Raw genomic sequence first — 17123 nt, forward strand, 5'->3', positions numbered from 1 at the left:
CTGGACAGAATACTCCAGATGTGATCTAACCAGAGTTTTATAAAGTACCGTATATACTCGAGTATAAGTCGTTCCGAGTATAAGTCGAGACCCCTAATTTACCACAAAAAACTGGGAAAAACTTATTGACCCGAGTATAAGACGAGGGTGAGAAATGCAGAGGGTCAATAATGTCCATCTGCAGCTGCATGCCTCCCTGTGTCCTGTGCAGCCTACCTGTACCCTGTACATGTGTGTCCTGTGTGCATGTGTGTCCTGTGTGCATGTGCAGCCTACCTGTGTCCTGTGTAGCCTTCCTGTGGCGATCTCCTTCCTCCCTGTGGCGATCTCCATCCTCAGACAGCGGCCGTGTGATGATACTGTTCGGCCATTCCACAGTTCAAAAGCCGCGCCTCCTCCTCGTCTGTGATAGGCTGACTGCTGACTGCCTATCACGGACATTCTCTCATTCTCATACCACGGACGAGGATGAGAGAATGTCCGTGATAGGCTGTACACTGACAGCTGTTCAGCCTATCACAGAAGAGCAGGAGGCGCGGCTTTTGAAAGCTGGAATAGCCTCCGAGCATTACCATCACACGCCGGCCGCCATCTGCCTGCATGACACGCTGATCATGCAGACAGACGGCGGGGACTCGAGTATAAGTCGAAGGGAAACTTTCAGCCCAAAAAAAAGGGCTGAAAAATTCGACTTATACTCGATTATATACGGTAGTAGGATTATCATTCTATCGCTGGCGTATATCCTCCTTTTTTAATGCATGCTAATAGTCTGCCGGCTTTGGTAGCTGCAGCTTGACCTTGCATGCTATTGCTCAATCTGTCATCTACTAGGTCCCCCAGATCTTTCTCCATCCTTGATTCCCCCAGTGGTTCCCCCCCTAGTGAGTAGTTTGCATTTAAACTTCTCCACAACGTTATCCCTGACCTGTCTGGTGTGTTCCTTGGCCTTTGTGATGCTGTTTCTTCATTAAGGTTCTCTAACAAACCTCTGAGGGCTTTACAGAACAGCTGTATTTATACTGAGATTAAATTACGGGGGTGGACCCGGCAGCCGAAGGAGATGGCCACGTGAGAGGAGAGCTCCAGGTTCTTACAGCGGTTCCCAGCCAGACCAGTGACCTACACCCGCACCAAAGCACCCTCCGAGGGCCAGTAAGTTGGGGCCACATCGCCACTCCTTATGGGGAAGCGTAAACACCCCCCCCCCCGCTGGACCCCGTACGCTCACGACATACTTCGGGCCTGCTGAAGCCCGCTCGCCTAAAGATGGCACCGGCCGGGAGCAGACGCGCTTTCCATCAAGGCACAGCTCCCCGCTCGGCTCGCACATCAGCGGTGGCAGCCGCACTTCTCCCAGGGAGTCGCTGGGCAGCAGCCCCCTCAAGGCAAATCCCAGGAAATCCCCAGCACACCAGTATGCAGGTGAGAGGGGACAAGGGGACATCTGAGGACTCCATATGGGAGTTCATTGAGTGCATAGATGACTACTCTGCAGTAGGACAGCCCCTATCAGACAAAATGCTGAAAGATATGTGAGTGTCACTGAGGGGGTCACTTCACAAGGACATGATGTCCATGATCTCACACATTAAAAAAGATGTAGAGGACCTGGGAGACAGACACACCATGTGGAAGACAAAATGGGGGACTTTGCAGAGGCGCACAATGAACTGGTAGATGCACACAATGAAGCAGAAGACGAACTATTAGCTATCAAATCTAAGCTCGCAGACTTGGAAGACCGTTCCAGGAGGAACAATGTTAAGTTCAGAGGAGTTGCCGAAACAGTCCCTCCTGCTGAACTGCGCAACCATATCCAACAGATGATTGCTTCTCTACTGCCTGAGGTGCCCAAAAGAGAAATCGTGGTAGATAGGGCACATAGACTCCCCAAACCGCCATTTTTGCCTGAAAAAGTACCGCATGACATCATAGCCCGCATACATTTTTATCATGTGAAAGAGGCGCTTATGCTGAGGGCTAGGAAAGATCCCAACTTGCCAAAGCCTTATACAGGCATTACGCTATTTGCTGATCTGTCCAAGTACACGATGCAAGCCCGCAGCAAACTAGTTCCACTCACCAAGCTGTACCGGAATAATGGGGTAGTCTACTGCTGGGGTTTCCCCGCCAAACTGATTGTTATCTGGAAAGGCAAAACCTATACAGTGTTCAAAGTGGAAACAGGAATGCATCTGGTGGAACAATGGGGTCTACTACCAGCCGACCACCAAACACTCCCAGAAGGTTCCTCTCCGCCAAAAGTCGATCCTCTATGGAACACTGTCCCCGGTTGAATACTACTCCTGACATAGAAGGAGGGCGCTTTAGTTTTGTCTCAGGGAACCCTGTGGCTCAGTTGAGCTGATACCCCCAATCATAAAGAAAAATAAAGGACATTGTTTACTACCAGGTACTTGAGATCCCTTTTATCCTGAAAAATGTCTCTTAAGCTTGTATCACTGAATGTTCACGGACTTAACAGTCCCTTCAAACGCAAAGCAATGTGGCAAGAGGCAAAATCCCTAAAGGGAGATGTCATTTGTATACAGGAGACCCACTTTTCTTCCTCCAACCCTCCCAAATGCACACATAAACTGTTCCAGCATATATTTACAGCAAATACACCAGTAAAAAAAAAAAGGGGAACCCTGATTGCAATAAAGAACTCTGTTGCTTTTACTCTCCAATCCTTAATACTAGACCACAATGGGAGGTACCTTATTTTGGTGTGTGATATCAACAGTGTCACTTACACTATAGTTAATGTGTATGCGCCAATACACATCAAATTTCGTTTATGCATAAATTACTAAGGAAGATTCGCCAAGTGCGCAAAGGGTCACATATGTGGAGACTTTAATGCGATAGTGGACAGTCATCTAGACTACAGCAAAGTCACACACGCGCCCTACCTTACAACAGGTTCTGCACAAAGAAAACCTCTATGATGTATGGCGCTGTCTTAACCCTACGGAAAAGGACTTTACATATTACTCAGCCCCTCACAAGGTCTATACCCGAATTGACTTTTTTATTACTGATATTCAATTTCTATCTAGGGTGTCGGAAGCGAAAATACATTCTATTCTGTGGTCGGACCATGCTCCTATTTCTATAGTGGTTGAGGAGGCCCATGCCTCAAGGCCTGTCTATATGTGGCGTAATAATGTTAACCTTTTTTACCTGGCTGCCTTTCAAAAAAGAACTTGAGGAGGAAATCCAGGAATTTTTCTCCTACCAATATCACACCGGATGTACCCTTTTCCTCGATTTGGTGTGCCCACAAGGCCTTTATCAGAGACCTATTGATACAAATGGCAGCCAGGGAAAAAAGGCGTAAATCCTGTGAAATGTCTGCATTATTATTGACCAATAAACAGCTAGAATCTCATCACAAAACTACTTTTGACAGAGGATAAATTACAAGAACGGACAAATTGTAGGAATCGATTTTAAAGCTCTTCTGGAAACGAATCATGCGAACACCCTGAGTAGATTTAAAGCCTTACACTTTTCCCAGGGTAATAAGGCAGGTACATTTTTAGCCAACTACCTTAAACAAAGACAACTCAAATCTAAATTGACCTCAATTATTAACCCTGAAACACGAAATAGTCTTTCACCCTGAACATATTGCAGAGGCCTTTCGTAAATATTACAAGGACCTCTACAACTTATCCACAGATCCACTGACCCCTCAGCCATCTGAGTCATTGATAGCTAATTTCTTAGACTCACTATCCCTGCCAAAAGTATCTAACGAGGGACTGGAAACGTTGAATTCCCCCATTAGAAGGATGAAATTCTAGCAGTTATCAAATCTTTGCCAAACAATAAATCACCGGGAGCGGATGGTTTTTCCACTGATTTACTATAAAGTTTTTCACCTCACTTAAACACACTATTCAATCAATCGGCATCCACCGCCTCATTCCCCACTGAGATGCTAAGAGCCACGATAGTGATGCTACCAAAGCCAGGGAAAGCCCCAGATTGCCCACAGAATTTCTGCCCTATCTCATTATTAAACTCAGACCCAAAGATTTACGTGAAAATATTGGTGAATAGACTAGCAAAAATCACACCTAACCTAATTAAAACAGACCAGGTGGGATTTGTCCAGGGTAGACAGGCCCCTGATGGTACCCGCAGCATGCTTGATCTTATTCGCCTTGCAGAATTAGGAAAACACGACAACCTTTTTGGCCCTGAACACCAAAAAGTTATTTGATAGGGTGCACTGGGGCTACCTGCAAGCTACCCTGGACAATTTCGGGATCCAAGATTTTGCCCAGTCTGCCATTTTAGCGTTATACTCTAACCCCTCAGCGAACATATATACTTCCAATGCTCTATCTGTACCCTTCCAAATCTCTAATGGCACCAGACAGGGGTGCCCCCTGTCTCCCCTTATTTTCACCCTAATAATAGAGCCCCTAGCTGAATCAATTAGAACAAACCCCGCAGTTACGGGCATTAAGATAGCAGGTCAGCACCATAAAATTGGACTTTTCGCGGATGATTTAGTCCTAACAGTGACCAACCCAGATTCTTTGCTTAAAGCGGTCCAATCTACTATTAATATATTTAGCAGTATCTCCTACTACAAACTTAACACCACTAAGTCTACTATTTTGCTGATAAATATATCTAATCCAATTCTAGCCCACTTAAAAAAGCAATTTCCCTATGTTTGGGCACACGGTAAATTACCCTACTTAGGCATAGTCCTGACAACCCCCACTGCCAACACATACAAAGCCAATTTTCAACCACTCTTACAAACCATCTCCCGAGATACTCAACGCATTGCACAATACGAATTGAATTGGCTAGGATGTATAGCGGCATTTAAGATGCTAGTACTCCCTAAGATCCTTTATCTCTTCAGGACATTTCCCATCACAATACCAGCTAGTTTCTTTAAAAAAATTGATACTCTACTTTAAAAATTCATTTGGCAAGGTAAAGTTCCCAAAATTCCGTTAGCAATGCTGCTGAAATCAAAACCGTATGGGGGGGGGGGGGGGGGGGGGGAGGTCTCCCGGTGCTAGTAAACTACCAAATTGCAGTACTAATAGAACAACTCCACTCTTGGTTTGATAAGACTTCTGGTAAACTCTGGGTGGAACTTGAAAAAGCCTCAACGACATCTTCAGATCTCCCATCATTACTACTGGCTTCTAGAACTAGCCTCCCATTACACATACCCGATCTCACAGCAATCCAGGCATCGGTACACGCCTGGAACTTGATCCACCAGGGGCAAAACAACAAACCTGATCAGCTCCACATTAAAGCCCAGACCCCAGTCCTAGAATACACAATCCTGTCTCTTAGGGTGCTACCTTGGCTTTCCCGTGGGATCGCTTTCATCAAAGATTTAAATACAACGCACCCGACACATAACCACTATGAAGCTCTCCAAGTTAGACATCTACTCAAGGAAAGAGATATAAAATCTATTGCAGTGAACAGTGAGGTATGGCAGGAACTTCAAAATAGGCCATATAGAAAAGGAGATATTTCTAGATTCTATGCCCACTTACAGTCTAAGGAGGAATGTACTAAAACAGCTCATATGCTAGCATGGGAAAAGGATCTGGGAATCTCGTTCGGTATCAGAGATTGGAAACGGGCCAGAGAATCAACCTTTAGGGACTCCAGATGTGTCAACCATTGGGATAACTTCCTGAAAAAGACAAACCGAAGCTATCTGGTTCCCTTCAGGTTGTCCAAAATCTTCCCCTCTGCAGACCCTAAATGTTGGAGAGGGTGCGGAGAGGTAGGGTCTATGATTCATATATTCTGGACATGCGAATGCTTACGTAGTTTTTGGAACAGAGTATTCTCCCTGATCTCAAGGGTTACTGGTTTCTTAATTTCCCAACAGCGGAGATGGTCCTCCTCCACCAAAAAATAGGGAATGTTCCCAAACAATTTTGTTGCCTAATCATTCAAATTCTTACCGCAGCTCGTATGACCATAGCATCCCTCTGGAAATCCAATAGAGCCCCTAATGTGTCGGATACAATTAAAAGAGTACAGAACTCTGCTCAATATGAAAAAATTTTGGTAGTCAGGAATTTACTCACAAATTTCATGATAGCTGGAACTGTTGGCTATGTGAATTCCCTTTTTAAAGAGCATTTAGATCAGAGGATACATGAAAATGTACCCTTTGTAACAAGGAGCTCTTGGTATTGAATGGTGTCTATGTTAGTTAGCTTTTTGTTTCTTTTTAGTTTCAATCCTGCATGTTATTCTCTTTATTTCTACTCTTTAAACTCCTTGCGTTATGAAAAAATAGCTCTGCAGTTGTGAATTGAACTATCATATTGTTCTTACTATAGATATTTGATAAGCCTGAAATTAATGGACAGCATCTGTTAATGTTGACTTACATTACAATCCATGTATGCTGAACGACAAGTGTATCACTGTAACTTGAACTCTGTTTAATACCAATGGAAAGTAGAAATGATGCTGCTCTGTACTCCGTGGCACAGTTGGCTCCCTTTAGGGGTGTCGGGGGTGCAATGGCAGCACCATTACCAAGTAAGAGCCTAAGCCACAAACAGTAACTTGACTCACAGTATGAATGTATCCGTTAAGCCATATACTCACATACCTGAACTAATGCATTGTCTAATGACTATTCAGATATCTATTTCCATGTTATGTATCTTTCTGTTTATTCTTGAAATCTTAATAAAAACAAATTGAAAGAGATTAAATTACACGCAGGTGAACTCTATTTACTAATTAGGTGACTTCTGAAGGCAGTTGGTTCCACTAGATTGTAGTTAGGGGTATCAGAGTAAAGGGAGCTGAAGACAAATGCACGCCACACTTTTCAGATATCTGTTTTAAAAAAAAAAATAAAAAAATTTTAAACCATTTATCATTATCCTTCCACTTCACAATTATGTGCCACTTTGTGTTGTTCTATCACATAAAATCCCAAAAAAGTACATTTACGTTTTTGGTTGTAACATGACAAAATGTGGAAAATTTCAAGGAGTATGAATACTTTTTCAAGGCACTGTAGCTGCAGGCAATAATGGCATCCTAAAACTCTGACGTGCTGGTTGTACCCAAGTCGATCGATGGATGGACTTGGGTACAATCAGCCTGCCCACACACCAGTAGCAATCGGCTGAGATTTGAACAGTCTATGGCTGCCTTAACACAGATATTTGATACAGTGATCAGAAGTGGTTGAAATTGCCTAAAAATTAGGCAGCACATTTGCTTGGTGGTAAGCATGTCTGCGTTGCAGCACTGTGGTCCATTTTGTGTGTGTGTGTGTGTGTTTGTTTGTTTTTTTTTTTTTGTTTTTTGTTTTTTTAATCCTGGTCAGGACACTTTCTGCATGGAGTTTGCATGTTCTCTCTGCGTTTGTGGGTTTCTTCTGGGTGCTCTAGTTTCCTCCCACACTCCAAAGACATACTCATGATTTTGACTATTGTCTACATTAGCCCTAGGATGTATGAGCATGTGAAATGGGGACCTTCAATTGTAAGATCCTCGAGGGCAGGTACTGATGTGTATGTGCAGTAAAGCACTGTGTAAATTCTTGGCACCATATAAATACCTGTAATTTAATTATTATTCTCCTTCTCTGTTAGTGTTGCCATGAGGTTTTCCCTTTAAAAGAGACACCTGCTCAATATGAGGTACAAGAAATATTATAACATAACTATTCATCTTTAATATTAGAGCTAGCTTTAATGTTGATTGGACACTCCTGTTAACCCTTCTCTTTTTTTGTTTTTGTTTTTGTTGATCAATCCAATTGAATGCCAGATTTCTAAGAGATTTTTTTATCTTTGTATGTTTTATGCAGATTTGTGGGAAGGTTGCAGAGGATGAAGGTGCTCCGTGTCATCTGTGCTTTTCTTGTCGTCCTCTTCTTCCTGTTTAGTGTCCTTGCTGCGCTCCTCCCCACTGCTCATGAAGATTCTATGCTGGGGGTTCGGCGGGGAGCATCCTTCTCCAGCCTTTCCTCACAGGACTCTTTCACTCTCATAATGCAGAGCTTTAACAGAACTGATTTGTTACTGAAAATGTTAAATCACTACCAGGCCATGCCCCATCTCCACAGCATCATTGTAGTGTGGAATAATGTGGGGCAGGACACGCCACACGAGTTGTGGGAAAGTCTTGGACCCCATCCCATGTCTGTTTACTTCAAGAAACAGAGTGTTAATCTCATGCGAAACAGGCTGCAGAACTTTCCAGAGATACAAACCCAAGGTGAGTGCCACTAATGTCTTTCCCTACGAATCCACACTGAGTTTTTGCATTGATGTATTGGTCATTTTGGTTCAGTTGCCAGCTTTTTCTATCTCTTGCGGACTCCAGCACCATAATGTCTGCATCTGAATCAGGAAGTCTCACTTCTTTTGTTGGTCTTTTCAAAATTCTACATTGCATATCATACCACAGTTGGAGGGGCACACTGTTTGCAGTATATAATCACGAAAAAATTATTGCGCTATCTTGAAAAAAAAATTTAAGAGCAAAGCAGCTCCATACGAATGTGACAAATTCATAAATGGAAGTGGGTAGAAATGTAGCCCTAGTAAAAACAGTGCTAAAAAAACTGTATGAAAAATATAAAGTTAAAGTATAAATGAGAGATAAGATCAAGATGTGGATAAGTCCCAATAAAGGAAAATTGAAATAAGTGATGAATCTCAAGTGGGACAGTCCCAAAGGGTGGTGGATAAACCACAGGTGAAGAATTGTTCATATAGGGGCCAAGAGCACAACAGACTGGGATTTTCTTCGTACACGGAGTCAGGAACACCAGGTGTAATATTGACAGCAGATATCACAGAAGAAAATGAATGGGTACTCTTACCGAAACCGGTGGACCTGGATATCAGCCACACCAGATCAAACAGGCATGAATAACGGAAATCTCAATGCAGCAGGAACAGTTTGAAGTGTCCTGAAGTATTCAGCAAAGGGATTGGAGCAGACACCGATGTCCTCGGGGGTCAGTACTTCTCCCAATACGATTACCACAGAAGAGCCAGCCCTTGGGCCAGTAATGCCTGGATAGATGGATCAGGCGGGCTCATGATGGAAAGGGTATGTAAAAAAGAAGGCTCCAAATGGTGCAGATCAAAATCAAATCTGGTATTTATTTTCATAAAAACCAACATACAATAAATTTGTGATCACAGGTAAAAAAGGCAATGTGGAGAGAGGAAAAGCCAAGCACTGTTGCAGGATGTGGCCACTTGGGAACTCCAATAAAGAGTGCCAAGATGAACGAGACAGCCTACAGACCTTTGTCTTCTCTGGATGGCTGGGGCCCACCGTGAGCTCTAGCCGTAGAAATAAATGGGACAAATGGCATGCATGCTACACTTTTTTTTTTTTGTGTGTGTGTGTGTGTGTAGATGAGGAACTGTTCCAAAGACTGCAACTGTAGTTGAGCTATAGAAAACAATCTTTAAGAGAAATCTCTACTAGGGAAGTGTGAAGGCTGACTTGTAAATGATATGGAAATAAGTGTCTAGCTGTCATGCTGGATCAGTGGTTATAGTATTTGTGAGTTACTGACTTGGAATAAGTATGCAGATCAGGAGTTCTGATATCTGTCTGACTTTCTTGATTACATGTTTGTCCTTTAAAGTGGAACTAAACACTCCTATAGTTTTTAGCAAAGGAAGCTGACATCTTAGCCTCTGTTTGATCTTCAGCTGCCAAGATGCTGCACATGTGATCAGTTATAACACCAGCCATTTGGTGGTTCAGGGGTCGCAAACTGTCGGGCCCTCCAGCTGTTGTGAAACTCATGCCTCTGCCTGTGGGAGTCATGATTGTAACTGTCAGCTTTGCAATGCCACATGGCACTTGTAATTTTGCAACAGCTGGAGAGCCACCAGTTTGAGACCTCCAGTTTAACCTTTTGACGGCGCCAGAATGGCTCCCCTGCGTGAATCGCTGTAGATGTACGGCGGCCACTTTAAGGAGTATAGGGGGCACACACACCCGCTGCCTCACTGAGCAGCCAATGCGCGTGCCCGGCAGCCGGGATGTCCGCCAGGGACCTGCGATTGCTACTGACAGATCCATAATTTTTATATATATATATATATATATATATATATATATATATATATATATATATATATATATATATATATATATATATATATATATATATATATATATAATATAAATATAATATAATGTATGTATATTAAAAATATATATTCTCTCTATATCTATCTTTTTCACACACATCCCTGTTCTGGCATGGGAGAGGAGACAGATCGTGTATTACTAGTGTGTAGGAACAACGCTCAGTCTCCTCCCCAGGCAGCCCCCCCAATTAGAACACACTGAGGGAACTCATTTAACCCCTTGATCGCCCCCCTAGTGTTAACCCCTTCCCTGCCAGTGACATTTATACAGTAATCAGTGGCTATTTATAGCATCGCTGTATGAATGTTAGTGGTCCCAAAAGTGTGCGATCCTCCGCCGCAATGTTGCAGTCCCAATAAAAATCGCATATTGCCGCCATTACTAGTAAAAAAAAAAAAAAAAAAAAAAAATTGGCATAAATCTATCCCCTATTTATTAGACGCTACAACTTTTGCGCAAACCAATCAATATACCCTTATTGCGATATTTTTTTTTTTTTTTTTGGCCTTTTTTTCACAAAAAATAAAAACCGCAGAGGTCATCAAATACCACCAAAAGAAAGCTCTATTTGTGGGAAAAACAGGATGTCAATTTTGTTTGGGTACAACGTCGCAGAAACCTGACATTTTAACAGTGGTGTGTGGACTTTCTATATCCATTGTATGCCTGGATAACAGAGAGAAGGCATCTGGGTGGATCTCAACATTGTCTGATCCCTGCAGAATCTGGAGATCTGTGATGTCAGCCGACAGCAGGCTTTTTCGGTGTTGGTTGGTTCTGGGTCACAGGAGAGCATAAATAAGTGCACTCCTGTGACCCACATGAGAAGTATGGCCAAAAATACTTCTTTTAGTTTTCAGTCTGGGCTGGATTGTATCTTTAAAGTGATCCTAAAGGTAATTTTAAAGAAAAAAAATAACAAACCTGTTTTACTTGCCCGCTCTGTGCACTAGTTTTTCACAGAGCAGCCCTGATCCTCCTCTTCTCAGGTCCCTTGCCTTTCCTGGCTCCCCCCCCCCCCCCCTGCTGAGTGCCTCCATAGCTATGGGAGTGGTCATGCGTGCTGGCCCCTGAGCCGGCTCTGTGTGTCCATCGATTGTACAAAACGTGGCTCAGGACCTGCTCCCCCCTCCTGCTCCGTGCTTGATAGAGCACTAAGAAGAGAGAGAGCTGGATTGAGATGGTGTTCAGGTAAGTATTTTGGGGAGGGGGGCTGGTGCTGCTTGCAATATTATTTTTTTTTTTTTTTTTTTTATCGTAATGCATAGAATGCTTTAAGGTAAAATACCTTGTACATTTCGAACCACTTTACGCGAATAAGATAGGCAGCGTATTGTACTTGCAAAATTTGAGAATGTTTGGCTTTGCAACCTCTTACTAGAAGAAAGTGAGTTGAGCTGTACACAATGTTCACATTACTGTTACTGATTGGCAGTGAGGGATTGAACACTGCATTAATGCTGAGCATGAACTATTTGTCTCTTACAGCTGTGTTAATGATGGATGATGACACACTCCTTAGTGCATATGACATCTCCTTTGCTTTCTCCATATGGCAGGTAATTAAAACAGATGATGTCTGAACTGTGATTCTTCAACCTGGATCATTAGATTTACTGATCATATTATGCCAGTAATTAAACAAAATGACTGTTTTAAAAGACAAGGATTTATTTACGTCACTAGAACTAAAATTACTCTGTGTAGGCCCTTTTATTGTAGCCTTATGCCAGTTTTTTGTCAGTCTCAAACTTTGGTTTGCAGTTACTATCAAAGACTACTACAAGAAACCCAAGGGGAAGAAGTTATAAAGGAGAGGGAGGTGTTATGTAGTCCTAACACACTCCCTGTCCTGGGGTGACAACCCTGCTCAATATAGTTGTCACTTTACAACAGGAAGTGAATTATGGGCAGGTGTACTAGAGAAAATGCAACCACCACATCTAAGGACCGGTAGGCTGCAATACTGTAGATAAAAAATGGACATTCAACCATTTATTCCAATGCAATATACCCCACATTTTCATGCTGCCTTGCGGGTGTGTTGAGGTACCATTCCAATTCGGAAAACAGGTAAGGGGGAAAAAAAGCTTTTAAAATACACAGTGAGAGCTGAGGGGAAGGGTATCTGGGGGTTGCTCCAGCTGGCATTTGGCTTTAACAGTAAGTGTCTGTCTTATGTGATGTGGGTGGACAGAAATCCCAAGCATTCATGGAAAGAAGTACAAATCCTTTTGCAGGTAACACTGCTCCCATATATGTATTTTATATTTTTTATGTTTAGTTGTTTGACCAGAGCTCAGGCTTACGGCCCATTCAATGCACTGCTGTGCAATGCATGCTGGTAAATGTGTTGCCGTATGTGGCAGTAATGCGCAGTAAAATGCACATTTTACCTTGCTATCGTAATTCACTGCTCTTAGAAGTTTCAGTTTGTCAGAGGACTTCAAGGGCCAATATCTTGGCATCAGCACAGAGTTCTGTGGCATGGCTTGAGAGAAAGGTGAATATTTACATTGTTCTTTTACAGGTATGCCTTCAGTGGGAAAGCTTCCTATAGTGAAAGGAGAGTGTATCTAAAGCCAAGGCTTTTTTTTTTCTTAGTATTGTATGGACTCTGTAAAAATTTGAACATGTCAGGTCTGTATTGCTGTTTGTGCCCGCTCTGAGGAGATTCACCCACTAATTGTCCCAGTGACCATTGTTACATTGACAGTAAGTGATGTGAAATTAAACATTTTACAGTTGTCACCAGAATGTGAAGTGAGGCAAAGTCTTCTAACACAGACACTTGTTTTGGTGAAAATTGTCTCTCCCCTTATTTTGGAGGGATTTCCTCATTGTTGTGACAAGAAGCAAGGTGAAATTTCCCCAAAGGGACAAAGCAAAAAGAAAACGTATAGTAGTTCATCCCGTAATCTATACAAAGTTAGAAAAAAAAAAAAAAGTTTGGGCTTTAAAGTGTACCTAGACCAAAAACATAGTTTGTTGTAGCTTGCCACTCTTTAGATGAGGTGGGGTCACATTAGTTTTCTTCCTCCCTTTTTTTTTTTTTTTTTATTTATTTATTTTTTTTTCAGGCTTTTCGGTAATCTGTGAATATCCCTGAGTGGATACAGTTTTTCTTTTTCCCTACTGTATCTATTGGTTTGGGAGTCATGCTGGTCACCCAGGCTAGAATTCAAACATGTCTGCCTTTGTTCATCTCCATTGCATGGGGGTGATGGGATTAGTGGTTCAAAGAAAAAAAAATAACCTTGTTTTTGTTCAGCTCACTGTAAATGACAAGCACACCTTATTTCTGGCAAGATCAACGGGTATTTTTTTTGTTCTTGCTGAAAATGCCTTTAGCCTGAAAATAATTAGCCACCACATCTAATTCCCGGTAAGCTGCACTATATTAACTTTTGGTTAACAGCTTTGGGTCTTTAGGCTGAACAGCAGTAAAGGTCTGATGGTGATACATCCTCTCCTTCCTCTTCCTTTATTGAGAACATGACCTGTGAATGGGGGAGAGAATCCTGTGACTGATCAGACGCCTCCATTCTCAGTCACAGAATGGTGCCCAAGCTCAATAAAAGAACTTCTCTCTCTCTATTGAGCAGGGGTTTTGTCCCATCGGATCATCTGTACTGCTGTTCTACCTGAGACCCGAAGCTGTCAACAATTGTAATACTGGAAGTTCAGTGACGGGAAGAGGACAGGCATTACTGCAGGATCCACCTGCCTGCACCCTGTGGGAAGTACTTAAAGTGACTGTAAGGCTACTTTCAGACTGGGGCGTTGTGGGCGTCGGCAGTAAAGCGGCGCTATATTTAGCGGCACTATTCGGCCACTAGCGGGGCGTTTTTAACCCCCGCTAGCGGCCGAAAAGGGGTTAAAACCGCCCGCTGCAGCAGCGCTTTGCCGCGCTGCCCCATTGTTTTCAATGGGAAGGGGCGCTTTAGGAGCGGTGAATATACCACTCCTATAGCGCTGCAAAGGTGCGGCTTGCAGGCCTTTTTTTCCCGTCCTGCAAGCGCACCGATCCAGTGTGAAAGCCCGAGGGCTGTCACCACTGACAGGCGCTTTCATCTTCACTCGGTCTTCCTTCTGGGTTTGCGTCCTTCGGCCATCTGTTTGGCCACACTGTGATGTCACTAACGAGTGGGAGTCATGGACCACAGCACAGAGCTCTGAAGGGACGGCGCGTGTATACTGTCCCTTCAGAACACATGCGCCAGTGACATCAGTGGCTGCATGCAGTGCAGGTTTAGACGATATTCACTCTACCTACAGGTAAGCCTTATTATAGGCTTACCTATAGGTACAATTTTAAACAAAGGTGTTACTTTCAATTTAACGAAGAGTGTTTGCATTTGAAATATACATTTTATACAGTTTAAATTATTGCAGAACATTCATTTGAGCCTTTAATATCATCCCGAAGCTCAGCTTTCAGTCCTGGTGATGTTGAAAAGAAACAACTGCAGAAGATCACCTTGTAAAATAGGAAACTGAAATGGAAAATTGCCTATTGTTCTCAGCAGGTAGTGCTACTATATAACATAGCATTATGCTACCAATTGCTGTTTATAAAGCATTAGACTCATAATACAGATTTTAAAGCGGAGTTCCACCCAAAAGTGGAACTTCCGCTTTAAGCACTCCTCGCCCACTTACATGCCACGTTTGGCATGTAATATTTTTTTTGGGGGGGGGAGTGGGTGCCTACTTTAGAGAGGGACTTCCTGTCCCACTTCCTCCTTCCACCTACAGACCGCCTAGGCGACTCCTCCTCTCCCCTCTATCTAGGCGGCCCCTCCCTCTCGGCAATCTTCTAGGGCGCATGACAGCTCCCAGAAGATTGCCTGTCCACTGGGAGAGCACAGCGCGACTTGCGCATGCGCAGTGCGCGCCCGGCCATGAAGCCACAATCTGTTATGGCTGGGTGCCCGCAGTTTCAATGGAGGCGCCGAGGAGAGGAATGGGAGAGAAGCAGGGTTCCGTGCGGCCGCATCGCTGGACCGTGGAACAATAATTAAAATACTCCTTTAAGTGCTTCTTTAAACAGGGTAGCACTAATGAATGATATTCATTTCAAGTCTTGAAATAACACTGCTTTAGATCTTTTTTATTATGATGACCTCCTGCGTGTAATGAAATGTCAGTGATTCACATTGTGTATCTTGGATTCTGTAAAGACAAGATATCATCTTTTTTAGAAGAAAAGCTGGAAATGTGAAAGACCACAGTAGTTTTTCTGTTCTATAATCAAACTTGATTACATTCTTCAAGTTGTATTATCTTTGAAACAAATCTGATTTTGTCAAATCATCATTTTTATTGTAGTTTCCTTTTGTCTTTTTCCAGCAATTTCCCAGTCAGATTGTTGGCTTTGTTCCTAGGAAGCATGTTACATCACCTTCTGGAATATATAGCTATGGTAGCTTTGAACTGCAAGTGGACTCAGGGCCTGGTGACATGTACTCCCTGATACTTATTGGAGCTGCATTTTTTCACAAAGACTACCTGAAGCTCTTCCAGGAACAACCCACCTCAATCCATAATATGATTGACCAGACACAGAACTGTGATGATATTGCAATGAATTTCTTGGTAGCAAATTATACAGGGAAAGCTTCTGGTGTGCTGGTAAAACCAATAGATATGAGGAACTTGGAGAAGGATGCGGGAAGTGGCTACACAGGGATGTGGCACCGGCCTGAGCACCTCCTGCAGAGGTCCTATTGTCTTAACAAGTTGGTGGGCATATATGGGAAGATGCCCCTGAGATATTCCAATATAATGATCTCCCAGTTTGGTTTCCCAAACTATGCCAATCACAAATCTAAATGATGAAGATGCAACCATGTCCAAGGATTTCCTTTTGAGTGTACACCAGTGATTTCTAAGGCCACATATTGCAGATTTATTTAATGGATTACTATAGGACACATTGTACTGCAATAAAAATGATATATTGTTGATTTGTATGTTATGGGGTCAGTTTTAGGTAGTTGAACAATGTGAATTTCAAAAAATATATCAATTACTGTTGTAAAGAAAATCAGCCGTCTGACAAATACGTAGCTTGACATTGTTCATCTCTGATCTATGAAAAAAAATGCTAGTTGCTTTTCTGTCACACTAACCCTTTGACTTAAGTACTTTGAGTCGATGACTTGAATTAAAGTAAGACTGTGGTCAGGCTATGGACTTTTAAATACTTAATAATTTTTATTATGCAGTAAATAAGCTTTAAAACAAGTACTTACTGATCTCTATAGCTGCAAGCACTGTCAAGCAATTCTCAAAGTTTACAATAGAACTCTCCATGATTCTCTTTTGTTCTAATATTGTCCTTGGCTTTATTCAGTAAGAATGTTTAGGAATACTTTTACAGTCTATCTAGAATACTGCAGGATCACAGTTATCTGTACATATGGTGTGTGTGTTTTTTTTTTTTTTTTTTTTTTCATCGAAAACCCATTGGGAAAGGAGATTAGGCTCCTTTACATTCAGCTCATGGGCCATTTTTATTATGGGCTGGTTCACACCGGGATCGCACAGGAACACACACGTTTTGTGTGCGTGTTTCATTTGAATGGGCTGCAAAATGCACTGGGCCACTGCTTTTAAAAACAATGCACCAAATCGCATTGGTACTGCGGTGTAATGCGTTTTGGAGCCAACAAACCGCACTGCCTTTGCAATCTGCATGTGGGGTGCCATTAACAACACATTGGCACCTGCTTGCAGATCCCAGCTCATTCGCCTGTGGTACGGATAAGGCACAATGGTTCTTATGTGATTTGGCCCTAAAACAGCCTTGAAAAAGAACTGTACCTCAATAATTTGTGTTTACAAGGCAGTTTAATCTTTCAAAGTACATACAGCATAGTGGCATAAAGGCTATGATTTTTTTTCACGCAGCACCAATGTCCTGTGTTACATTTTCACCTATATAT

At 42.6% G+C, this 17123-nt stretch overlaps 1 protein-coding gene across 9 annotated transcripts in view; it reads left to right on the forward strand.

The window, feature by feature from the left end:
* Positions 1-16625, forward strand: part of EXTL2 (exostosin like glycosyltransferase 2) — a 44140-nt gene extending 27515 nt beyond the window's left edge. For 5 of the 9 annotated variants that reach the window (XM_073593033.1, XM_073593034.1, XM_073593037.1 and 2 more), the window contains 3 exons: positions 7856-8265; positions 11662-11732; positions 15526-16625. In XM_073593033.1, coding sequence (XP_073449134.1) covers positions 7878-8265; positions 11662-11732; positions 15526-16011 — 945 coding nt within the window. In that variant the 5' untranslated portion in view covers positions 7856-7877 and the 3' untranslated portion in view covers positions 16012-16625. Of the gene's footprint in view, positions 1-7637; positions 7686-7855; positions 8266-11661; positions 11733-15525 lie in introns of all 9 variants that reach the window. The other 4 variants (XM_073593029.1, XM_073593032.1, XM_073593030.1 and 1 more) reach the window with 1 other exon arrangement.
* Positions 16626-17123: the final 498 nt, after the last annotated feature.

Source organism: Aquarana catesbeiana, linkage group LG07 (assembly GCF_042186555.1).
Source record: "Aquarana catesbeiana isolate 2022-GZ linkage group LG07, ASM4218655v1, whole genome shotgun sequence".
In the NCBI taxonomy this organism is placed as follows: domain Eukaryota; kingdom Metazoa; phylum Chordata; class Amphibia; order Anura; family Ranidae; genus Aquarana; species Aquarana catesbeiana.